The 26,763-nt window shown below is 43.8% G+C and overlaps 1 protein-coding gene across 13 annotated transcripts; it reads left to right on the forward strand.

Annotated features, from left to right (window-relative positions):
• Nucleotides 1–554: 554 nt before the first annotated feature.
• Nucleotides 555–25,752, forward strand: CNR2 (cannabinoid receptor 2). Of its 13 annotated transcripts, none has more exons than XR_010383933.1 (5): nt 555–696; nt 2,967–3,065; nt 20,166–20,253; nt 21,557–22,791; nt 23,866–25,752. XR_010383933.1 is itself a non-coding variant. In XM_064493926.1 (5 exons), the coding sequence occupies exon 5, from the start codon at nt 21,602–21,604 to the stop codon at nt 22,682–22,684; it is 1,083 nt and encodes a 360-aa protein (XP_064349996.1). In that variant the 5' UTR covers nt 555–696; nt 2,967–3,065; nt 20,166–20,253; nt 21,242–21,353; nt 21,557–21,601; the 3' UTR covers nt 22,685–23,840. The 13 variants fall into 13 exon arrangements, 12 of the variants coding, with proteins under 12 accessions (XP_064349996.1, XP_064350000.1, XP_064349995.1 ...); XM_064493926.1 differs by lacking the exon at nt 23,866–25,752 and adding an exon at nt 21,242–21,353 and having other exon boundaries at nt 21,557–23,840; XM_064493930.1 differs by lacking the exons at nt 20,166–20,253; nt 23,866–25,752 and adding an exon at nt 6,815–6,967 and having other exon boundaries at nt 2,967–3,148; nt 21,557–23,840.
• The last annotated feature ends 1,011 nt before the right edge of the window (nt 25,753–26,763 follow it).

The following is a 26,763-nucleotide window of genomic DNA, read 5'->3' on the forward strand; positions in this document are numbered from 1 at the left end:
TTGTGGTCAACATTCTAAAGTTGGAAGCCGTTACATAAAAATCAGGATTTCTAGTATCTCTTGGAAAATGTGGCACATCTTCCAAATGCTTGGAACATCTGGCATTTAGGTCTGCACTCCCAAGTGGCAAGGTTTGCCTGGAGCTTAGAGATGTTCCCTCATTCCCCACAGTCCCCTCCACTCCCTATTGCCCCGTACCAGCACCCTCTACCCATTTATGTTATCTGCCTGGTGCCTAAAGGCATTTGGATTTCAAAGATTTGGTCTGGTGGGGAAGAGACACTAGAATGGAATGTTCTCTTAGTTGATCTGTATAAGGCTGGTTCATTATCCCCATTTTACAGATGAAGAAACTAAGGTTTAGGGAGGTTGAGTGAATTGTTCAAAGTTGTAACAGCTAGGCTGGATTGGACTCCAGGGCCTTTACCCTGGCCAGAGAACCTTATGAGAAACAGTTGAACTGCAAGGGCAAGAATCTTGTGGCACTGGGGACCCGGAGGGGAAGTGGTGACAGGGACGGAAGGCCAGAGCAACCCACACTCACTCATCTGTGAGAAAGCAAAAGCAAGAGAAAGCTGGTTTGGGGGCAGAAGCCCAACTGGAGCTCTGACTGGAACCCAGGTCCCAGCCTTAGACACACCACCACTGGGACTCCCCAGCGCCCAGCAGGGTCAGGGAGCTCAGCCACAGGCAACCGTGAGTAGCTTTTTTTGTTGTTATTTTATTTTGGGCTTCTTCCTCATCCCAGAAAACCTGAATTCTTACCTGACTCCGGCCCTCCGGGATTGTAAGAGGCTGGATGGGGCTGCCCCAGGGCGAGGGGATAGACGTCCTAGGAGGATTCCTGAGGTTTTCCAAGACCAGCCCCGGGAAGGCTCAGGGCTGGTGCAATCCTCACCCTCCAACAGGACAAGAAGCAGCTCCCAGCTGTCATATCCATCAAAGTCAGGACAGAGGGTGATCATCCCAGCCTCCACTGAGTGGCAGGTGCTGCTCCAAGGGCCTCTCACGATTTAACTTATTTCACCCTCACCACAGTCTGCAGTAAGTGCGATCAGCATTCCCCACTCTACAGACGAGGGCTGAGTGACTTACCTGAGGTCACAAGGGCAGTAAGCGAACGCGCTGGGCTTGAACTTAGGCACTCCAGCTCCACAGCCCACTCTCCAACCACTTACAAGATGCAGGCTTAAATAGAAGACAGTGGGCCAGGAAAGAACCCCAAAAGACTAGGGCTGGAAGAGGCCTTAGAGACCATATGGTAAGTCCTGGCCTTCGTCTTACAGGTGAGGAAACTGACCACAGGGAGACGCAGCTTGCCCAATTGGGGCAGCTCGGTAGTACAGTCTAGTCCGCAGTAAGCTCAGGAGGCCAGAGGTCCACTTCCCTGGAGGTTCCACTGCACGAACAGTAGTGCTGACCAGTGTGCCGGGGGTGAACCCCAGTGCTGCCGCTGGTAACCCTATGGCCTCAGACAAACCATTCCACTTCTCTCCCACTCAGCTTCCTCTTCTGAGAAATTTGGGCCTGAGACCATCGCTCATAGGCTTGTGGGAGGGTTACCTGGATGACACTGGCACCAGGATGGGCACCAGCGCTGGGCTCAGCAAGTTGTTGAAGTAGAGATTCTGAGCTTCACCCCATCTGCCCTTGCTGTGGATTAGAGATGAGGGTACATGGAGCTGGGGGCTATTTTCCCTTAGAATGGGTGGTGAGTAGACACCCTCGGGGCATGAAGACCAGGACTGATGTGGAGGAGGGGCTGGGGAGGAATGTGGGGAGGTCCTGGGAGGTAGCATCCTGATGACACTGGTCCCAGCCCTGTAACCACCCTGTGGCTCACCCAGAGATGGCCCTCTAACCTGCCATGGGCCCCAGCATCAATTTCTATCAATGAAGCACATCCATTACCCTTGGCTGGTTAAGGCCAGTTTAAGGCAGGAGAATGATGGCCAGGCTCAGCTGAGCAGAGCATTCCAGTGCCAGTCTCTTTTCCTCCCTCCTCAGCTTGTTGCCTCTGTTAATCTGACCCCATGCTCTCAGATGTGCATAAAAGGTTCTTTTATTCATTCTTACTAAAGCATATTCAGTTAGTCTCTGAGCACTCATCCTACTAGGCTGGTCAGAAATTGAACTCAGACTGTACTGAGCTTCCCTCGGCCCTCATCCCCACCTTCTAGCATCACACACCAACTCTTAGGGTCACCTAAAGAGCACACAGTGAGAGAAGCTACCCCAGCTCCTCCCATGGATGAATGTCCATTGTCCAAAGGGCTTTAATTCCCCGAAGTCCAGCCCTGTCCACTTCCCTGGCATGCCTGGAGTCCAGGTTCTTTGTTGACTCGAATCCACTGTGTCTTGGTTCAGTCTCCAGTGTGTGCCACCTGGCAACTTCCCCCAGAGGTCCCGCCATCTCTCCAAGGCACTTCCAAGCCAGAAAGCAAGGGACCCATGACCTCTGGTCCCTTTCCTGTGTGGGGCCATCTCTCCTTTCTCCTTGGCTTTGGGTCACAGACGCAGGCTCTTCTCTCCCCACCCACCTGGGACACCAGCTTAACCTTCTCATTGAGGTTTTCACAAAGGACAGGAAGAAGGGCTGTCTTCAAATAGCTTCTGCTTTCTCCTCGCACCCCTGCCAAAAGTCCCCAAGCCAGGAGACACCGAGGGAGCCCTTTGAAGGGAGACAGGCTGTCCTACCTCACAGAGAAGGAAAACCAGGGCTCAAAGTCAATGGGGACTCACTCAAGATCACGTGGCCAAGGAGGAGTGGAGCCCGTGTCGAACCCTGCTCTGTGGGCCCCAAAGCTGGTACTGTCAATCACCGAATCTTCTAGTCTCCCTCATTAGTCAGCTCACCTTGGCTGAGTCACATCGCCTTTCTAAACCTTAGTCTCTTCAACTCTAAAAATGAAACTATAGTTGCGTTACCTGCCTGTCTCAAAGGGGTGCGTGTTTATTTTCTGAAGCTTTTTACTGAGCGTCCTCGAGCTACCTGCTGGGGCCTCACCTCGTCAATCCTCGCCGCAGCCCGTGAGGAATCTGCCACCGCTACCCACATTTGAGAGGTGAGAAACAAGTTCACACGCGTGTGAGACCTTGCCCACAGTCACACAGCTGGTCACACGGCAAAGCCAAGACGCAAACCCAGGTCGGTCTGAATCCAGAACCGCACTCTGTTGTGGTGAGAACCAAACAGGAGGGCGGGTGTGGAAAGCGCCTCGTGAGCACTCTGCAGGCTCGAGGAGTGGTCAGCCCCCTCTCAGCAGAGGTCAGGAAAGGGCAAGACCACTATTGCCTCTTCCACCATCCCCTGGAGAGGTAGGGTCCACACAGATGGGGTGTGTCCTGCCCTCACCCCTAGGCAGCGAAGACCCCAAAGGAAAGAAAATGGCAGACCAGGGCAGATCAAGGAGGTAGATCATGTGGGGAGGAGCCTCCCCAGAGTCATTAGACCCAAGCGTGGGGAGGAAGGCTCTTGGCGTCCTATCCAGATGGGGAAGATGCTGGTGAGGCCTCGGGCAGAAGTGACTGCGTGGGTGGGTTGGGTATCCTGTGGGTCTTGCTGCTTCTCCTCTCCTCCCCCACCTGCTCCCACCTCCACAGGGGAGGCCCCTTGATCTGCTCACACTGTGAGTCAGAGGCAGCCCCTCCCACCACAGTCCCCCTGCTTTCCTCTCCCTGGGGTTTGGGGCCACCCCAAAGTTCCTCTTTGAGAACCACAGCTGTGTTCACGGTGTTGCCTCTGTCGGAACTCAATGAGTCAGTCCTCAATTTGTCTCTGTGAATCTCTCTGGGTGCTGGGGAACCTGATGGAGCCAACGGCAGGGGTTAGGAGCCTGCTGAGGGCCAGTGGGTAGTGAGGTGCTTCATGGACCTTCTCTAAGTCTTCACATGAGGCCAGTGTCAATAATACCCACTGGACAGATGAGGCCTCTGAGGCTCAGACACAGCAGGTAAATGGTAGGGACAAGAGTCAAGCCCAGGTCTGCCTGTTCACTACTTTCCACCAGCTTTTCCCAAAAGGGAAGGAGGTCTACCAGAAGGTTCACATTATTAGAATGTTTCCATTTTTTTAAATTAGTGAGTAATTATCTTGGTATTTAAAAGATATTTTCTCAGTGTAAGAGCCTCTTAAGATAAGTGGAAGAATCCCAGAAAGTTAGTGTGATCAAACAAATTATAACCTAATGACTCCCAACCAGGCTGCAAAATCCACTTTGGCTTTGGCTGGTACATGGTTTTACAATGGTCTTATTCTTAATCTTATATTGTTTCATTTATACCTTTAATGAACCAATGATTAATGAAAGGAAGCAAAGGGAACTCTGAGGTTGAAAGTACTGGGAACTAGAAAGAAGATGATGCCCCCTTTGCAAATTTGCTTCAAGATTCATAAATTGCATTTATCTGGTAAAATCTGGTTATCAGTGAATTCTTGTAAGTCACAAAATTTCAAAGATTGTTAAAAAGAGAAGATAATATGTACTCTTTCTTGGCCTGTGTTTTCTTGCCCTGTGTTGGGCGTAGAGGTGAGCTATACCTGCAAGGCCTATGCAGAGGGGTGCTTGCAAATAGGGACCTGAGATCTATCTTATCTTGCCATATAACAAACATCAAATTATTTTTAAAAGGTACAGATCATCTTTTCAGGCATCAAATGCAAGAATGCAAACCCCCCCGCTCATGAGAGTGATTTCTGTCCTCTTGTTACATTTCAGTCCATCTTAATGTGCATTTAGCTCCCCAATAAGACATCACTTTAAAGTTTGTCCAGCAACCATGCATTTTCTTATGTGGTGAATTTAAAGTAAATCAAGCACATATGCCACTGAGAAAGTGGGGAGAAGTCAACTTTGTTTTCACACATGATGCATATGATTTAAATAAAATAAATGCTAGGGAAATTTTTGAAATAATACGCTTATTAAAAATAGTACACTTGACTTAAAAACACTTCCTTTTCATGGACCATAGAACATTATTGACATAGTCCAAATAATCCTCAGCAGGGTGTGTAAAATTATATGTTACTGTGAGATAGTTCCTGAGTCAAAAGAGATGGTTTAGTCCTATCACCTCATTCTATTTTATTTTATTCTTTAGATTTTGAATGTGATCCTTTAGTAAACTGACAGAGGAAATGGACACAAAAACAAGAAACACAGTAGCTAACATTTATCCAGAATGGATTAAGTGCCAGCCAGGCACTGTGCTATGCATTTTCTACGTGCCACCACCCCCTTCACTCCTCACAACAGCCCTGAGCGGAGATAATTTCATTCTCCCCATTTTACAGATGAGGACACTGAGGCTTAGGATGGTGAGGTAATTTGCCCAAGAGACCACAGATTTAATAAGGGGTAGAATCAAAACTCACAACTGTGACTCAGGGCTGTCTCTTAAATCTCTGTCTATCTTTTCCCTTCTTATTCTAAGCTGATCCTGACCTGTTAACCAGCTCTCTTCACAGAAGCAGGAGATAGAACTCCAGGCCCCATTGTCGGTTAGTGTACTGAAGGAATCCGTGCTGCTGGATCTGATCCCAAATCCCAGGCCGGAAATGGTACCCCCAGATGCACATTAATTCATTCTGTCCTAAAGGGCTACTGTGGAGCGTGGGTGAAGGTCACCTGCGCAGATGTCTGGCCCATCTCTGGCCTCTCCTCATCTCTCCATGGCCTGAGTGCCCACACCAAGATTAATTTATCATCAGCCTCTGTCCAGCTGCCCCTGTGACCCTCCAGCCACTCTATCACCACCCACAGATCTTAGTAGCCTGAAGCCCTATTACTCAGTCTCTTTGTTGGTGCCAGTTTCCCCAATCGTACAATGGGAGTGATACCAGACCCCTCACTAGCTTGTCATGTAGAGTATATGGCTTGTAATGCGGAGTATATAAGTTAATGCGTCAAGCGCATAGCACGGTGTCTGGCACACAGTATACAGTTAGCGCCCTTTCAGTGTAACTTTCTATTTTTGCCATGATCGCCAGCGTGTTTCAAGAGCTGAGCCTCCAGGGTTTTCCGCATCATCACCCCACCACTCCCGCCTCTGCTCTGGGAACCAGCCTGAGTTGTAACCTCCACCCTCACTGCTGTAACCCTAGAAACAATCAGAATCAAAGTTAGATGGGGACCCCACCCTTGGGATCTGGCCACACCAGGAAGAGGTAGAGCAGCCTGCAGGGAAACCACAGAGGATTCAGAAGAGCCACCGTGTGGTTAACCTTCTCCTATGCTCTGCTGTATACAGAGAAGCTGCCGTGAAAAGTCATCATTCAAGGGCCTCTCCGTCTCCCTGGTTACACGCTTGTCCTACAGGAGAGCATTTCATGGGCAGAAGGGGTGACTAGCCAGTTCTAGGTGTAATTTGAACAGTTTTAGCAGTGCTCCCAAACCCACCTGCTCCCTCACCACACTTCCCAGTAACTCCAGACCAAGTTTTCAGCAGCAGCAAGCTACCTGCCTGGCAAGGGAGAGCCAGAGAGTCTTATCAGGCATTTAGACTTTAATGACTGAGTTCTGAAAATTTTCTTTGAAAGAGGAACATAAGCCTTTTAGTTCCTATTATAAAAATGAAGACAATGAGCAGAGACCCAGAGTGCTCCTCTTGAGACTCTGAACCCTGGAATCTGGTGAAGTAGGAAACAGGGAACCTTATGTACTTACAGGAAGTCAAAAGCTCCCCCCAGAAAGCATAAAGGTCCCCAGGAGAAAGCTGTGGGATCCAGCTGAGCAACCTGGAGCAGGAGGTGTGAGGATGACAGGCCTGGACCTGGGTTCAAATTGGGCTCTGCCCCTTTGTATAACCTCAGGCAAGTGACCTCATCTCCACGTGCTTCTGTCTCCTGGACTGTGAAAGAGAGACCACATGAGAACAGCACCACCCTCCCCGGCTTGTTGTGAGGAGTAACTGAGTTTACATGCGAAGCCCAGTGCGTGGCCCACTGCAAGCAATTGGTATTAAGGTACAGTCCCCCATCCCACTCTCACCCATATGTTCCAGGCGAGGCAGTTCACGCTCTCAAAGGCTTTTCCTAAGTCCTCTTGCCACAGATCCTTTGAGAGTCAGTTTTGAAACCTTAGTCCAGGATGCCCTTCTTGCTGATATATATTCCGTCAAGCCATCTTTTCCCCTAGAAATCAATCAGTTGCATCTACTCTGAGAATCTTGTTGAAGGTAACCCTCCTTGAGGATTTTCACAAGTGTCAGAGAACTCCTTTGACTAATTCATCTGACAGATATTTTTTGAGCAGCTGCCAGGTGCCAGGCAGCGTTCTAGGCACCTGAGACACAGTAGCGAACAAGACAGACAGTGAGCACCTGCTCTCTGGGAGCTGGCGTTCCAGAGCCCTGGCCACTAAGGTTGGTGTTGGAGGCTCTGGTTACAGAAAATGGTCCAAGGAGGAAAGGAGACCAGAGAACAGATTGTTGCCCAGAGTGTGAGAGAGACCTCGTCCCCCTCCATCTGGGCCCACCTGCCTTCTGGGGCCCCAGCTGTGCAGAGCACAGAGCAGCCTGCCTGTGAGTTCTGACTCTGCCACCCAGCAGCCACGTGGCCTTGGGCAAATCCATCTAGCTGAGCCTCAGCTTCCTCACCTCTAAGACAGTGAAAATAAGACAGTCTACCAGCAAGGGCCGTTTGCAGGATAAAGGAGACAGTGCAGGTGAAAAAGCCTCCTTGCAGTGCCTGCCACAAAGGAAGCACTAGGGGACGAGGACAAATTCATTTTCTTCATACACTTTAACCACAGTGACATATCACAGCAGACTGAACGCAGAAGCAGAGATGAGAATCCAGCCAGCCGCCAGACAATAAAGAGGTTTGCTGTCCCCTCCAATTATTTTCATTAAAAACATATTATTTCTATGAACATGCAACAGGTTTATTAAATATAGTTTTTAAGTTGTCAGCTTTATTTTCTAATCCAGTAAACACTGAAAGATGTAACCTACATCAGGGAAAGCCCTTCGGAGTCTGGATGACTTTTAACATGGTAAAGGGGTGCTGAGACCATGAAGTTTGAGAACTGTGGCTCTAGGCTTTCTCAAGCCAGCTCTTTTGCAACCTGACAAATCCCCCCACCCACCCCCACCTCTGCCCCGCCCCACCCCGTGTGGTTAATTGCACAATTTACAATTGGAAAGTTTTTGAGATCTCAAGAGATATCCTCTTGGTGCAGATGGATGTTGAGAAGGGAACTGGTTTGTGTGTGTGTGTGGTTTTTTGTTTGTTTGTTTGTTTAACTTTTGGGAGGGTAATTAGATTTATTTACTTATTTATTTTTTAGAGGAGGTACTGAGGATTGAACCCAAGACCTCATGCATGCTAAGCATGTGCTCTACCACTTGAGCTAGACCCTCCCAAGAAGGGGACTGTTTTGCCTGAGGATCTTAGGTATCAGTTCTACCCAAAACTAGAACCAGAATCCAAACTCCTGTCTCCTTGGCCTTGGGATCTTGTCATGATTACAGGCTGACTTCTTTACCCCGGGCTGGTTAGGAATCAGTCAGGCACGTTCTCAGCCTTCTGTTCACTCAGCTCCAAAAATCCCAAATGAACACAGGATCTTCTCCCTCCACTCTCCTAACGCTGCCTCCCACTTCCCTCCTTGACTACCTCAGCACCAGCCCAAGGGCACAGCAGAGATGACATTGTCACTCTTACTCCTTGCCAACTAGCAAAGAACTTGAGAAAGTGAGGAGACAGCTATAGTACCCATACATCTTACATGTATATCCTCTGCCCTTGGGGAAGGGCTTATGGTGTGCCAGGCACTGTGTTAAGCACGACACTATCCCAACTAATCCTCCTGCTTCCTCACCACCCATAAGATAGGTACTATTTGTTATTCCCATTTCACAGATGAGGAAACTGTGGAAAAGAAGTGAATGAAGTAAGTGACTTTATCCAAGGGTACAAAGATAATGCTTGGCTGAGGCAGGACTAGAACTCAGCCTGCCTGGAAAATCTGTTGGGGGCTGAGGAGATCAGGACTTCACCAGGCTGGTAGGGACAGGACCAAAATCTAAGCCAGCTAATGGTAGCAATGGAGGCATGACTGAGCGAAACTGGTCAGAAGAGGACAAAGCCAAAAAGAGAAAAGAGATGTGATTTGCCCCTGGGACTGAAGACAAAGATTGCCTGTGTCTGGTGTCACTGTGGGCAGGGTCATGCGTTAGATTCTGTCCCTTTACCAACTTGACTTTGTCATAACACAAAGGCTCAAGTCCTAGCTTCACCTGCCACTTGCTGTGAATTTGGGGCAAGTAACTTGCCCTCTCTGAACCCATTTGCTCAAGGAACGCTACCTGCCTCAGATAATAGCCGTGAGGCCTCCCCTGCTGTGCAAACTGTCAAGTATGATATGAATATGGGCATTACTCGTCCATTCTCTAAAAAAGAAGTGGCTGGAATATAAGGTGGTTGAAAAGAGGAAGAAGATATTTGAAAACACTCTACAAAACTGTCCTGTGGGCAGATTTCAGATTAGTCAGTTAATCTACCAAGTATTTGGAGGATGTGAAGAATGTAAAGCAATAGGATGGGTCTTCAGAAGAGAACAAGGGCACAGGTTCCTGGTGGCCCCAGCCAGTCTCTCAACATCCATGGACCCCAATTTCCTCATCTATCAAATATGGAAAATAATAATAAGACCAGGTTTAAATAAGATACTGAGCAGAGAATGCTAGCACAATGCCAAGCACCCATCATCACTATCCTCCAATCTTCCTTTCAGATGGCAGTCCTGGGGCGACAGAGAGCAAGCGACTTCTCTGTAGAATTAACCAGTGCCAGGCTCAAACCCTGAGTATCTGCTTCCTAACTTGGGGCCCTTTTCTTTCTGCTATGTCAAACACACGCTCTATCGTTCAATCAGGCAGCCAAGCTACTGCTTCATTATTTTAAATAATTATTTAATCTGCACATCAAGAATGCAGGTATTACAGGGGAAAAAAAATTTTGTAACTCAGAAATAAACTTGTGAACAGTTAAAAAAGAAGAAGAACACAGGTATTCGTTTCCCCAGTTACAGATGAAGAAAGTGAGGCTCATAGAGTTTGAGTAACTTGCCCCAAGATCACACAGCTTATCAGTGGCAGAGTTGAGATTTGAATCCAGCAACGCTTCATTCCAAAGCCTTGGCATTTAACCTTCATTACAGAAGAAAGACGACTCAGATATCATTCAGCTAAATTCCTCGTGAGAGAGGCTACAGATGATACAGCCAAATGAGGAAGAAAAGTCCAGGCAGAATGAGTGTCCAGACAGCAGGTGGGAACCCCACAGACCCCTGGGTGGAGAGGAGGCATGGTGAGTGGACTGCAGACTCAGGACAGAATCCGTGGTCCCCACAAGGCAGATTCATGGAGACTGGGTTTCTTTGACAACCAATAGACATTTGAGAAAGGAATTATAGAGGAAACCTTAATGATGATCTTTTGTCCCAAGTCTGTAAATTACAAATTCTTTCCTAAAAGGACTGGAGGTGGCCTATGTTATGAATTAGGACTGTCAAAATAAAAGCAAAGCACTGGAAACCTGTAAAAGGAGCAATAAGTGAATGAGGAACCAGCCTCAGGACTCAATCACCCAGGACTGCCAGCCTGCTTTGCATTTAGCTCTGAGCTTCCTGGCAGCTGAAGCAAAAGGAAATACGAAAGTCTGTCTGAAGAAATCTGCTTTTTTTCCTAAGAGACATTTGTTCGGTCATTCATTCAATAAGTTAAAATATTTAAGTGCCTACTTTGTGCCAGGCCCTGTGCTCAAGGGCTGGAAATCCCAGGAGGAATAGACTAAAGAAATGAGTTTGAGAAATAACCCCTTTGGCAGCCTGGTGCATCACCCCCCACCCCCTCACCCCTGCCCCAGGGCAATTTCCATACCTTGCCTCACATCAGTAAACTTCTCCTGTGACTTATATCACCTGAGAAATTTTAAGTTCCTTTCCTCACATGCTGTCCCACCTCCCCTGCCAAAACCATTTTAGAAATGACTATCCTGGTGGTCTGTTTACAAGGTCAAAGAGCCTGGAATCTTCTAGTTAACTTTCTGCTTTTTGACTTGCTGCTTGTGGTTCTGCCTCTTTCTGCAAATCTGGATCTGTGGGTCAGGAGCACTATGGGGAGAAGCTCAGAGTGAGGCTTAGGGTGCAGGATGGGACTGATGGGTGATGTCTGCCATGGCTTGTGAACAGGGAGTGGTGGCTCAGGGGGCATCAGATTGCCTTGTGGGCTGAGTGCATCTCCAGAGGGCTACTTAGCTTAGCTCAGGTCCTCCGTGAAAAGATCTCAACCAAGAACCTACTGGAGGTTCTTTTTGGTGTGAGGGGGAATAGAATACAAAGATGTCTCCACTCCTTGACCCAAATTCTACTCTCAAGATTACAAGCTCATAGTCCAGGAAGCAGGGTGAGGAATGGATGCAAGGAAGGTAGACAGTGATCCATGCAGTAGGACTCAATGAGTTTCATCCACCTGGAGGTGTAAGGTAAAGAGAAACCAGAGAATACTTCCTGGAGGAGGTGGCTTTTGATAGAGGGCCTGAAAAAAATAAGATTTGGGCAAAGAAACATAGCCCACAGCCCAGAACTCCGGAAAACTATCTTGCAGCCAAGGGCTACCAAGCACAGAGGGGGACTAGGAGAAGAAATGTGGAAGGAAGTTCCCATGACATCCTTCCTACCACAAGACATAGTGCCAAGAGCCCAGCCTGCTGTGAAGCAAGACAAGAGAGTCACCTTGGTCTATTACCGGTGGATTGCTCATGCCAGTCAAACAGGGTTTTTTTTTAATGTGATGGTCTGGCCTTCATGGTAGTAAAGTGTCAGCTGAGGATGAGTGGAGAGCTTTTCTACCTGCCTCAGTTCTCAGAAGAGATTTGGACAAGACAAGCATGGAATCCTGTAAGAATCCTATTAACAAACTCTACTGAATATTTCCTACCTTTCATTAGCCAGGCCCAGCACCATACATTTAGTAAATTTTGACCACTTGATTGCACAACAATGTGATATGGATAGTATTTCTCCCAGTTTACAGATGAATGAAACAGAGACTCAGATAGGTGAAGTAACTTGCCCAACATCACACAGCCCATAAGGTACAGAGCTGGATTTGAATCCAGGGAGATCTGGTTGCCAAGCCTGTGACATGGGGAAGCCGAAATGGTGAGTTTCCAGGAGAAGACCTAAGACGTGACCCAGTCAATCCACCTACTTCAAAGATGAGAAAAGAAAGACCCAGGAAGAAGGGACCTGCCCAAAGTCACTCAGTAGCAGAACAGGGACTGGAACCCAGGCATCCCCATGCCCAGTCAGAGATCAAAATAATGGCTCTTGGCCTCCAATCTCAGCTTCTCACTGCAGGTGTATCAGGGCCGTACCCTGTCTTACTTCACGCATTGTCCCGGGTGCCTTCAGGCTTTCAACACAGCAGCACGGAGGGACCAGCTGTGACTGTAGCGTGCTTTCACTTCACGTTTTCAGTTCAGATTGGAAAAACCCCAGGTGTATCTTTCCCTGAGAGTTTCCCAGCACTCAAGTTTCCCTTCCCAGACACCAGGCAGGAGTCAGGGCTCCAGGCCCCGGATCCCCACCGCAGCATGGACGCACTCTCTGGGGAAAGAGCGTCAGATAGCCTGGGGGGCATTGGCATTTTTCTTAGGTGGGGAAAGCACTCGGTTGGTTGGTTCTCTTTTAATATTACATTTGTACAGTATCAGGTCACAGAATATTTTTGCATGCCTCGGTGGCTTCTAATATTTGGAACTCCACTAACACATTGATTTAAAAAAAAAAACAAACGAACCATATCACCCTAACAAACACACAGACATAAAGTCTTACTGTAAAGATTAAAGAGCCATGGTGGCAATCGTCAGATGATTCGGTTTTCCCAAGGAGAATGGGACAGGCATTGTCACTGTCATTTCACAAATGAGAAGAGGGGCTCAGAAAGTTGAAGGGACTTACCCAAAGTCACATGACAAGCCATGGCAGAGGTGGAAGTGGAAGAGCTGTGCAGCGCAGCAAACACTGAGTCTTTCTCTGGGCTGGGCATTTGGACAAGTCCTCGCCCTAGAGGAACTCATCTGGAAGCCAGAAGCTCTGACTCCAAAAGGGATTTCTATCTGCTCAGAGGGAAGGCAGGCCGGGAGCTGGGTTTCCTGTTGCTCTGTGCATCCTGTTGTCGGATGTTGTCTTGTTAGGACCTCCATTCAAATGACTGCATTTCCTGCCCTGATTTAATTTGGACAGAAACCACAGGTTGGTGGCCACGCCAGGCCTGGGTGAGGCACAAATGCGGGCCACTGCCACCCCAGCATTCCTCTTCTAGGCTGGACTCTGTGTGGGGTAAGCCATTCTCTGATGGGAGGGGGCTGTTTCCTAAGGGAACTATGAGAAAAGGGTGGGAGGGGGATGGGACCTGGGCTGCAGGGGTGCAGGGGGGAAGCTTCCAGAATGGCAGAGTGGGGATGTGGGAGCTGACAAAGGCATACACTAGCTGTAACTCATTCGTGTCCAGGGCTGAGGACTTGACTGGCACCATTTCCTGTCTTACTCAGGGGTGACTGTGGCAACATTCAGCAAAGGGCATCGGTCTCAGGGAAATACCCCTTTTTAGCTTTTTGAGGTAGGGTGCTCCTCTTAAGACCCTGAATCCTGGGTCGTCTCTATGTTTACAGAGCAAGAGTTCTGATTGCGATTTGAGGGATGTGATGTTCCAGCTCTGCATTGGGTAACCGTAGGAGATTACATCCCCACCCTTAGGCTGTTCCCTTGATGGTAAAATTATAGAGTTGGATTAGATGAGAGGTTTTCAGTCTGTTCCTTGGATCCTCAGGGCTCCACAGAGGAATCTAAGCTGCCCAGAAGGGAGGACAAAGGTGACATGAACTCAGATTCTACTTGATTTATGAAAAAGAGTTCCATCGATGATAAAAAGCATTCTGCTCTCTTAAAAATTTTTAAAACCCTGGATTAAAGGCTGCCACTTATTAAGCTCTTATAACACACTAGGCATATTGTTCTCAACAACCTCACTGAGCAGGTGAATTATCCCCATTTGGAGATGCTCCTAATGATAATAATAACAATAATAAGCCTTTCCATGGGTTATATTAATTTACTTAAATCCTCACAAAAACCCATTTTGCAGATGAGAAATGGGAAAACCGAGTCATTAAGTATCTTGAACAAGGTCACTGGGGTAGGATTTGAATCTCCTACTTGATGTACTTTCCTCTCCCTGACACTCTTACTTGGGATCTATTTGTTTGGAGACAGCCCTTTCCATCCAAATGGATTCCATTCATTAAGCAGTTTTTGAACATCATCATGTAGCAGGCATTGGGCAAGGCACTGAAGACCCAGAAATAATGAAGGCTCAGTCCCTGACCTTGACAAACTCCTCCTCCAAGTAGTTTAACTTCTTTGAGCCTCCATTATCCACGAAATCACAATAATTGTAATTCTTACATCAGTGATTATGCGGATTACATTAGATTGTGGCTAAGAAAAATATTTTGTAGAAGTTGGATTCCATACCAGTGTTGGTTAATGCACTTATTAATCTGGTTGGAGACAAGACTAATGCAGAATTGGTTATAATACACGCAGACTAAGACTGGGAACGTGGTGTGTGACTCGGGATGGTGGTGGCGGGGGTTGGTCAAGCAAGCCTTCACTGAGCAAAAGATGAGTCCAGGAGAATGGTGAGCCAGGGAAAGGAACCCTGGGGGCAAAGGTGCAAGAAAGCAGAACTATTTGGGGAATTGTGTTAGCCAGTAGTGCTGCACAGGGGCTCCCGCAGCGGCTGCGGAGGAGTGCGCTTCTGACCTTGCTGTCAGCACAGTGCAGCGCGCTGCATTGGGCTAACGCTGTCCCACGAGCTACTTGTCATTTAAAATGCCCTGGTAACCACACTTAAAAAAAAAAAATACAAAGAAACAGGCAAAATAAATATTTATTTAGCCCAATATATCATTTCAACTGGTAATCAATATAAAAATGATCAGTGAGCTCTTTTACCTTCTTTTTTCCGTACTGTCTTTGAAATCTGGTGTGTATTCACACAAAAGGCACATCTCCATTCAGACTAACCACGTTTATGGTGCAGGTAGACAGAGCTGGAGTTGAACCCCAGTTCTCACACTTAAATAACTAGGTCATCCTCAGCAAGTGCCTGCAGTGCCAAGCTCTCTTCTAAGTATATTTTATGTATTAATTCACAATAATTAATAACATGAGTTATCGCTAGGGTGGGTTACCATCATTATCCCCATTTTATAGACAAGGAAACTGAGGACCAAAAGCTCAGAGAGCTCATCATTCCTAAGCCTTCTTCCTCTATAAAGTGAGCATCAGCACACCCTACCCTGGAGGTCCTTGTGAGGGGAGATTTGAAAATGCTGTGGAGGGGGAAGCTGTAGCTCAGTGGTAGAGGGTGTGCCGGGCATGCACAAGTTCCTGGGTTCAATCCTCTATACCTCCATCAAAATAAGTCAACTCAATTACCTCCCCCACCTTAAAAAAGAAAAGAAAGAAAAGGAAATGCCGTGAAGTTTCCAGATACAGCAAGACACCTCTGCCCCGGAAGCCACAGACCTCTCTCTTCCCAACACCCACTCCCTGAGAACCTCTCTCAAGACCAGGGTGAGGAAAGCGGGGAGCTCACCTCAGCCACAAAATTTAAATGAGTGCCAAAAAATTCTACTTGAGTTTAAATAAAACATTTAAACCAATACTGTTGTGAATTTTCATGCGCCTACTTTTCCATTTTTCAATAGTAGCTACTTTTTAGTGTCTTAATGTTTAATGTTTTGAGGTAGAGGGGGCGGGAAACCACTAAAGAATACATAGAAATGCCTACATAAAAGAGCGCTTTTCTTTTTTGCTTTTGCCTCAGTCAAGGCATTGCTTTCTAGTCTAGTCTGGAAAAAACCCTGCCCTCCCTCCTACTTCTCTAATTCCTCTGCTACTGCCTACAAGTTTTATTCTCTTCATCTGTGTTATAAATCTTCTCCATTCTTCTAAGGGAATTGGACTTTGGGCTCAATGTTGTGTGGTTAAGATTTATCCTTGTTGATACATATAGTTCTAGTTCATTTTTTACTGCTTTGTGTATTTCTTTCTATGAATGTACTACAATTTATCCATTTTCCAGTTGATGGACATTTTTTTCTTTTTTTTTTTTTCTTTTTTTTTGCTATTTCAAAAATGCTGAAATGAACATACTTGTACGTGTCTCCTTGGGCACATTCTCAGGAGTGGAATTGGTGTATCCAAGGGAAGGGGCTCATTTTCAACATTGTTAGATTTTACCAAACTGCTCTCCAAAGTGTTCGTGCCAACTGACACCCTCATCACAGCGCTGAAATTTCTTGCTCCACACCTTCTCTAGTGCCTGACATTGTCACATTCATTTTTTTTGCCAGTCTATGGGAGTGAAATTTGCATTTCTGTGGATCTGTTGAGGTTCAATACCTTTTCTTTCATGCCTGATATTTTTCTTATTTGTGGGTTCTCTCCTTTTTCTATAAGTAAACTTGCCTGAGGTTTGTCTGTTTTATTATCTTTTCAAAGAACTAGTTTCAGTTTTTGTCAGGGCTTTTTACTCTCTATTGTTTTCCCATGTCATCAATTTCTGGTCTTATTATTTCCGTCTTCTGCCTTCTTTGTATTTATGCTGTTGTTCTTTTTCTAATTTTGTGAGTTGGATGTTTAGCTCATTAGTCTTTTTTCTTTTCTTATATGAGCATGTAAGGCTATAAATTTCCCTTTCAGTATCCATGAATTTTAATACATTACAATTCTAAGTATTTTCTAACTTCCTTTATGATTTTTTGATTCAGAAGCTTCATACCTGCGAAATTTGTTAGTTATATTTTTTAAGTTCTTGCACTGTGGTCAGAAAAAGTGGTTTGTATGTTACAAATTACTTAAAAATTTATTATGATTTGCTTTTCACCTAAGATGAGGCCAGGTTTGGTAAGTGTCCACATTTGCTTGAAAACAGTGAGTATTCTCTAATTATTGGGTGCTAAGTTCCATATATAACTGTTAGGTCAAGCTTGTTAATTACACTGTCAAATCTTATATGTCCTATCAACAAGTATATTATCTGCTTAATCTATCAACTTCTGAAAAAGGAATGCTAAAAATCACTCACTATTCAATTCCACTGCAGTTCAGTTCCACAAATATTTGTTGAGTACCTATTATGTACCAGAAACTATTCTAAGTCCTTATATCAGTAAACAAAATAGTCAGTTCCTTGACCTTAGGGAATTCAAATTCTAGTGGCAATAAACAATAAAGCATAATAAATAGGTAAATTATGTAAATTATATGTTCAGTGATAAGTGATATGGAAAAAATACATATAGAGCCGAGTGAGGGGGACCAGAAAAGCAGGAGGGTGAGGTGAGTTACAATTTTAAATAGGATGATAGGGTAGATGTCATTGAAAAGGCAAAATTTCAGCCACAACTTGAAGAAGGTAAGATTGAGCCAAGCATAGAAAAGAGTAAGGCAGCGGGAACAGATTTTGCGAAGGCCCTGTGGCAGGAGAGAGAATCCATTAGTAAGCTAGTGTGGCCAACACTAGTTGATCAAGGGAAGCATGGTTAGTAGGGAGGGCAGAGTGATAATGGGGCCCGAACACATGCAGACTTCTAGGCCATTGTAAGTACTTTGACTTTTATGTTGAGTGGAATAGGTGCCATGTGGGGTTTGGGACAGAGGAGTGGTATGATCTGACATATTTTAAAAGGATCACCCTGGCTGTTGTGCTGAAATTAGACAGGCCTAGTTAAAAGCAGGGAGTCAGTTAGGAAGCTATTATAGTAAATCAAGTAAGAGACAATGCCCGATTTTTTACAGCCTAAATTTGATCAATGCCTTTATTCACTTCCTAAATAAAGCTTCAACTCTATTCAGCTCTCTCTTGGCTTGTGTTACTTGTCATTCTTGTGTTACTGTCATTCACAATTTCACTTCCACTTTGTTTTTATATCCTCCAAATCAGACTCAGTCATTTATTATTATTATTACTTTATAAAGACATTTGTTTTATTTACACATTAATTTATCAACTCATTTGTTCACAGTTCCTTCTTGCCTTTCCGTTCTTCCTGCTATGAAGAATCTCCCTCTCCTTTAGAATTTCCTTAAATGATGGCATATCCTTTAGACGTTCCTTCAGTGAAGGTCTATTGGTGGACAGTTCTATTTCTATTTTTTTATTTTAAGTGATAGTTTAGCTTTTTTCCTTCCATCTTCTGGCTATTATAATTGTTACTGGCAAATCTGCTTTTAAATGTAATGGTGATTCCTTTTTCTGATAGTGTGTCTTCTCTCTCTGATTGCTTTTCTTTTTCTTTTTATAGTATATATATATTTATTGACGTATGGTTAGTTTACAGTGTTGTGTCAATTACTGGTGTACAGCATAATGCTTCAGTCATACATGAACATACGTGCATTTCTTTTCATATTCTTTTTCACCGTAAGTTACTACAAAATGTTGATTATCGTTCCCTGTGCTATACAGTATGAACTTGTTTATCTATTTTATATATATGAGTTAGTATCTGCAAATCTCAAACTCCCAATTTATCCCTTCCCACACCCTTCCCCTCCCCATAACCATAAGTTTGTTTTCTATGTCTGTGAGTCTGTTTCTGTTCTGAAAATAAGTTCGTCTTTTTTTTTTAGACTCCACATATAAGTGTTATCATATGGTATTTTTCTTTCTCTTTCTGGCTTACTTCACTTAGAATGACAGTCTCTAGGCCCATCCATGTTGCTGTAAATGGCATTATTTTATTCTTTTTTTTCCTTTTTCAGTTTCATTAGGTAGAATTATTACAGTTTGACTGCACATATACATTATATTGCATGTAAATACATATATAATATACTGCACATATTTTTTTAGTTTCATATATGTACTGATCATTGTTTCTAAGAACAGATCAGAGCTTTAACTTTTTTAACTTAATATAGTTATCAAAGGAATAAAGCCAATCATAAAATAAGAATCAACAGAATGCGGTAATCCAGTTATAAAGGACAGTCAAATGTGCTTAGGCATATTTAAGAAATCAATCATCTAAGTTATAAATAATAAGTAGTTCATTTGTGGCCTTATTTTTTTTTAGACTCCACATGAGTGATATAAAATGGCATTTTTCTTTCTCTTTCCAGCCCACTTCACTTAGAATGATGATCTCCAGGTCCATCCATGCTGCTGCAAATGACATTATTTTATTATTTTTTATGGCTGAGTACTGTTTCACTGTATATATGTACCACAGTTTCTTTATCCAGTCATCTGTCGATGAACATTTATGCTGTTTCCATGTCTTGGCTGTTGTAAACAGTGCTGCTATGAACACTGGGGTGCATGTATCTTTTTGAATTAAGGTTCCCTCTGGATATATGCCCAGGAGTGGGATTGCTGGATCATATGGTAAATCTATTTTCAGTGTTTTGAGGAATCTCCTGTTTTCCATAACAGCTGCACCAAACTACATTCCCACCAACAGTGTAGGAGGGTTCCCTTTTCCAGCATTTATCATTTGTGGACTTTTTAATGATGGGCATTCTGACTGGTGTGAGGTGATACCTCACTGTAGTTTTGATTTGCATTTCTCTGATAATTAGCAATACTGAGCATTTTTTCATGTGCCTATTGGCCATTTGTGTGTCCTCATTGGAGAATTGCTTGTTTGCGTTTTCTGCCCATTTTTGGATTGAGTTGTTTGCTTTTTTATTATTAAGTTGTATGAGCTGTTTGTATATTCTAGAATTTAAGCCCTTGTCAGTCTCATGTTTTGCAAATATTTTCTCCTGTTCTGTAGGTTGTCTTTTTGTTTTGCTTATGGTTTCCTTTGCTGTGCAAAAGCTCATAAGTTGAATTAGGTCTCATTTTTTTATTTTTGTTTTCATTTATATTGCCTGGGTAGACTGCCCTAGGAGAACATTGCTGAGATTTATGTCAGAAAATGTTTTGCATATATTTTCTTCTACGAGGCTTATAGTGTCTTGTCTTGTGTTTAAGTCTTTAAGCCATTTTGAGTTTATTTTTGAGTATGGTGTGAGGAGGTGTTCTAATTTCTGATTGCTCTTAATTTTTTCCACTTGTCTTTGGCATTCTAGAGTTTTATTATGATGCATGTGAATGAAATTCTGCTTGAAGTGCACTGTGATTTCTGAATCTGAGGAGTTGTGTCCAAGAGAACTCTGGGTAATTCTCCACCATCATCTCTTTGAATATGGCCTCCCCAATGCCTAAAACCAATTCTATTCTTTCCTTCTGAAACTCCTGTTAAATCCATTTTAAACCTTTTCATTCATCCTTTCATGTCTCTTAACCTCGCTTTCATATTTCCCATCTCTTTATATCCTTGTGCTGCATTTTGAGAAGTTTCTTCAGCTCCACCTTTGAGATCAATGCTTTTCAACTAGTCTGTTCTGCTCTGTGACCTACGCTTGAGAATTTCTTTTTTCAATGACTTTACTTTTCACTTCCAGAAATTCTACTTGATCCTTTTCCAGATCTGCCTAGTCTCTCATTAAGTAATGACTTTTTTTGATTCCTTATTGTTTAATCATATTAAACATATTTTATAACATAAACCCAAGAATTACATGAAGTCCTTGGAAGTCTAATTTTATTTAGACATTTCTGCTAACTTTTATTCATGTTTCCTTATGCATTTTGTAATTTTGCATCTTGAGCTCAAATTCCATGGGCCTTTATATGTGGAAATCGTGTGTGACCTGGCTAGAGAGTACACCCCTCTAGAGAAATTTTGAGCTGGATTTCTAATAATATCTAATAATGTCCCATTCAATATTTGGGTGCCCTGGGTTTTCTTCTCAATATTTAGGACATACTTATACTAAAAAATGATTCATTATCTGACATTCAAATATATCTAGACTCCTCTGTTTTATCTGGCAAAGCAAGTGGTATGAAACCAAAGGCATGTCTCCCACAAATTTCAGCATCTTACTTACCAAAACTGGCAAACAAAGCAAAATAAAACACCAATGCGTAAACATCACTCTGGAATTCACTCTGGATTCCATGTTTTCTTGGTTTTGATTTCCTCTTGGCTTTTGGAGGAAGATTTGGAGATTTCGTATACTTTTGAAAGGAAATCTTAGGTGGAGACTTTTTTTAAGGCCAAAAAACTTGCAGATCACTTCTGCTTCTTGAATTCCCACAGATCTCTCCTAAGGCAACCAGTACAGACCTAGCACCCTTCTAGGATGGATGGAGAAAGGGTAAAATACAGAGCAACAAATATAAATCATCCTTTCAACATATGACTCGCACAGGTAAAGGATTCGACTAGAGTCTGTGATGAGTGAGGTCATTATTGCCCTGATTGAAAAAGACTCACTTGGAGTGGGAGAGAGTGCTTAGCATGCACAAGGTCCTGGGTTCAATCCCTGGTAACTCCTCTAGAAATAAATAAATAAATAACCCACTCTTCCCAAAAAATGAAAAAGACTCATTTCTTCTTCTCATTGTACTACAGCAAGGGCCTCTTGGCAAGCCCAGCAGAAGCTGAGGGACCCTCCCCATGGAGCGATGCTGGGAGACAGAGGCAGCCAATGGCTCCCGGGATGGCTTGGATTTCAACCCCATGAAGGATTACATGGTCCTGAGCAATTCCCAGAAGATAGCTATCGCAGTGCTGTGCACCTCCCTGAGCCTGCTTAGCGCCCTGGAGAACCTTGCTGTGCTCTACTTGATCCTGTCCTCACATCGGCTCCGCAAGAAGCCCTCGTACCTGTTTATCAGCAGCTTGGCTGGGGCTGACTTTCTGGCCAGTGTGATCTTCGCCTGCAACTTTATAAATTTCCACGTCTTCCACGGTGTGGATTCCAAAACTGTCTTCCTGCTGAAGATTGGCAGCGTGACTTTGACCTTCACAGCCTCTGTAGGCAGCCTGCTCCTGACCGCCATTGACCGCTACCTCTGTCTACGCTACCCACCTACATACAAAGCGCTACTCACCCGTGGGAGGGCACTGGTGACCCTTGGCACCATGTGGGTCCTCTCAGCATTGGTCTCCTACCTGCCCCTCATGGGATGGACTTGCTGTCCCAGGCCCTGCTCTGAGCTTTTCCCCCTGATCCCCAATGACTATCTGCTGGGCTGGCTCCTGTTCATCGCCATCCTCTTCTCTGGCATCATCTACACCTACGGGCATGTCCTCTGGAAGGCCCATCAGCATGTAGCCAGCTTGGCTGAGCACCAGGACAGGCAAGTGCCAGGAATGGCCCGGATGAGGCTGGATGTGCGGTTGGCCAAGACCCTGGGGGTGCTGGTGGCTGTGCTCTTCATATGCTGGTTCCCGGTTCTGGTCCTCATGGTCTACAGCCTGGCCACCACTCTAAGTGACCAGGTCAAGAAGGTCTTCGCCTTCTGCTCCTTACTCTGTCTTGCTAACTCAATGGTCAACCCCATTATCTATGCCCTGAGGAGTAGGGAGATTCGCAGCTCGGCAGACCACTGCCTGGCCCGCTGGAAGAAGCGCCTGAAGGGCCTCGGGCCTGAAGGAAAGGAAGACTTCCCGCGGTCTTCAGTCACTGAGACAGAGGCTGATGTGAAAATCACCCAGGGGCCAGACTCCAGAGTTCTATATTGCTCTGATCGCTGATGAGGCCTCCTTCACAGTTTTAAACAAGCCAAGTCAGAAATCATTTCACTCCCTGGACAAGATTTTGTGGCCTTGACCCTCTTATCTTGCTTAAACCAACCCCAGAGGTCTGAACACTTATCCCCTTCTACTGATGAGTGTTGGCACTGACCCCTGAAGGGTAGCCTGGCCATGCCCATCTGCACACAGTTTATGAGGGGTGGTAAGGTGGGAGGAGGCAAGAGGTCTGAGACAGGCTCAGTGCAGGTCAGGACAACCGTCCCAACATGTCAGCTTAGAGCCTGCATTCTCCAGAGCCCACAGGAGCCAGGAGGAGCTTTCAGGCTCAGCAGTGAGGGACTCAGAGGAAATCTGAGAACATCATTCTCCTGGGGTTTCAGGGTATCAGATGGGATGGCTGGCCAGCCCTTCTTCCTGCTTAATTGTTGGGGCCACCTTGGTTCTGGAGCTATGAAAGTCCCTACCTCCTGGTCACTCTTTCCCAGAGAGGACCAAGAGCTGTGACGCCATGAGGATCAAGCGTGTTAATCCACCTCTTGCAGAGGTAACTGACAAGCCTCCAGCTCAGGGCATCTTATTATTACAGCAGTGGCCCTCTCTGACACTCTGATAATCACAACTCACAACCATTGTGTCCTTTTAGGTACCTGGGTAATACAGAGGTGGTTGAAATCACTTGAGACACAGAATCCTCAGAGAATTTTACTCATCTTGTGAAGTCCTACTTGGAGGTACCCCTGGAAGCAGGCAGTGTCCCATTCTAACCCAATTCCAAGAAAAAGGAAGATATTCACAAAGATTTTATTATCCCCAAATTGTTCCCAACCATCTCTCAATTCAGCTCCTTTGTCTCCTCCACACCTTTATACCCTTCAGTGAATTATAAACAAAGCTAATAGGAGGAGAGGAAAGTTCCCTTACTATGTGCCAGGCATAGGACTGACATCTCACAGTTCATTATTTCCAGCAAGAAAACAGCCCCATGTTTTGAAGATTCCAGGACACCCATATTTTGCATATCAGGGAGGCTGAGTTCCTACTAGAAGGGCTTAAAACAGTAGGCAAGAGAAATTGTTGATGGAGGGAAGGATTGCAGAGGAATTCTAATGCAATTCTTTGGGACCACAGATGGAATAAAATGAAAGATATTGATTAATCTTGTCTTCATTTAATACTTACAGGTGTCCACTATTCATTCACTCATCCACCCATCTCATAAGTAAGTGCCAGGCTCTATGCTGGGTCCCAGACGTCCAGCCACAAGTGAGAGTCTGCCCCTGTCTAATGGGGTTTATATTCTACATTCTGCTGGGAAGAGCGCCAATAAATAAAGAAGATAATTACTGGTGTTACAATGAAGAAAATCATCTGGATCATGGGATAGGGATTAAATGAGGCAACTTTAGGAAGAGTAGGCCTACTATGTGCTCTGGTCACTAAAGTTGGCTGGTTTTTACTATGTGCCAGGCACTGGGCTAAATGTTTTTAAATGAAATGTTTCACTTAATCTTCACAATAACCTGATGAAGAGTGTTTTGGTATCCTCACTTTATAGATGAGGAAACCTCTAAGAGGCAAAATCACTTGCTTGAAGTCACACTGCTACTATGTACCCAAAGCTGGGGTTTTCAACCCAGTTCTGTTTGACTCCAAAGCCTGCCCTCTTCACTGCTAGTTTAGTCAAATTCTGCTTGATTAGGATAGTAATAATAAATCTATAAATAATAATGAGTTGAACAATTAAAGTCTAATAGTGATAAATATGTATAAATATAAAGTATAAACAAGACTTAATAAGTCTAATAATAATATTAGATGATTGTAACATCAGACTGCTGCCACCCTAACTCATCACTATTTCCCAACATACTTTATTTTATGCTCTGTATTAATTTCCTGCAACAATTTCCCACAAACTGAGTGGCTTAAGACAACAGAAATTTATTCTCTCACACTTCTGTGGACTAGAAGTCCAAAATCAAGGTGTCCGCAGGGCCATGCTCCCTCCAAAATTTCAAGGAGAGGATCCTTTCTTGCCTTTTCCAACTTCTGGCAGCTCCTGGTGTTCCTTGGTTTGTGGCAACATAGCTCCTATCTCTTCCTCCATCTTCACATGGCCTTTCCCCATCCTTTATCTCTTGGTACCTTTTTATTATTATTATTATTATTATTGAGGTAAAGCTGATTTACAATGTTCTATTAGTTTTAGGTGTAAAACACAGTGATTGAACATTTTTCTAGATTATACTCCATTTAAAGTTATTATAAAATATTGGCTACCTATAATAAATGCTGGAGAGGGTGTGGCAAAAGGGAACCCTCCTGCACTGTTAGTGAGAATGTAAATTGGTGCAGCCACTATGAAAGACAGTATGGAGGTCCCTTAAAAAGCTAAAAGTAGAGTTACCATATGATCCAGCAATCCCACTCCTGGGCATATATCTGGAGAAAACTCTAACTATAACTGAAAATACACATGTACCTCAATGTTCATAGCAGCACTATTTACAATAGCCAAGACGTGGAAGCAACATAACTGCCCCAAAACAGATGAATGAATAAAGATGTGGTGTATAATATCCAATGGAATACTACTCAGCCATAAAAAGAATGAAATAATGTCATGTGCATCAACATAGATGGACCTAAAGATTATTATACTAAGTGAAGTAAGTCAGACAAAGACAAATATCATATGATATCACTTACATGTGGAATCTAAAAAAAATGATACAGTTGAACTTACAACACAGAAATGGACTCACAGACATAGAAAACAAAGTTACAATTACAAAAGGATAAAGAGGGGAGGGATAAATTTGGAATTTGGGGTTAACAAATACACTCTACTATATATAAAATAGATAAACAAGGACCTACTGTATAGCACAGGGAACTATATTCAATATCTTGTAATAACCTATAATGAAAAAGAATCTGAAAAAGAATACATACGTATATATATATGTATATGTATAACTGAATCACTCTGCTGTCTACCTGAAACATTGTAAGTCAACTATACTGCAATTTAAAAATAAATAAAATAAAATTATAACCTCAAAAAATTGGCTATATTCCTTGTGCTGTATAATATATCCTTGTAGCTTATTTATTTTGTACATAGTAGTTTGCACATCTTAACTCCTACCTCTAACTTGCTCCTTCCCCCTTCCCTCTCCCTCCTTCTCTCTCTCCACTGGTAACCACTAGTTTGTTCTCTAAATCTGTGAGTCTGTTTCTGTTTTGTTATATTCATTCATTTGTTTTATTGTTTTTAGATTCTACATATAGGTGATAACATACATTATTTGTGTTTCTGTGTCTGACTTATTTCACTAAGCATAATACTCTCCAGGTCCATCCATGTTGTTGCACAGGCAGGAATTTATTTTTCTATAGCTGAGTAGTATTCCATTATATATATATATATATATATATATATATATATATATATATATATATATATATATATATATATATATATATATATATCTCACATCTTCTTTATCTATTTATCTGTTGATGGGCACTTAGGTTGCTTCCATATCTTGACTATTGTCAATAATGTTGCTATGACATTGGGGTTCATGTATCTTTTTGAATTAGTGTTTTCATTTTCTTCAGATATATACCCAGGAGTAGAATCGCTGGATCATATGATAGGTGTATTTTTAGGTTTTTGAGGAAGCTCCATACTGTTTTCCCCAGTGGCTGCACCAATTTACATCCCCATCAACAGTGTATGAGGGTTCCCTTTTTTCTACATCCTTGATGACATTTGTTATTTGTGACTGGTGTGAAGTGACATCTCATTGTCGTTTTGATTTGCAATTCTCTGATAATTAGTGATGTGGATGGAGCATCTTTTCATGTGCTTGTAGGCCATCTTTATGTCTTCCTTGGAAACATGTTTACTCAGGTCTTCTGACCATTTTTTAATCTGATTGTTTGTTTGTTTGTTTGTTTTTTTTTTGATACTGAGTTGTATGAGCTGTTTATATATTTTGGATTTTAATACCTTATCAGTCACACCCTTTGCAAATATCTTCTCTCTTTGAATATGTTGTCTTTTCATT

Source organism: Camelus dromedarius, chromosome 14 (assembly GCF_036321535.1).
Source record: "Camelus dromedarius isolate mCamDro1 chromosome 14, mCamDro1.pat, whole genome shotgun sequence".
Taxonomy (NCBI): Eukaryota; Metazoa; Chordata; class Mammalia; order Artiodactyla; family Camelidae; genus Camelus; species Camelus dromedarius.

Bases quoted from the DNA above. Each gene is read 5' to 3' on its own strand.
- CNR2 (XM_064493930.1), top strand. From the start codon at position 21,602: ATGGAGCGATGCTGGGAGACAGAGGCAGCCAATGGCTCCCGGGATGGC.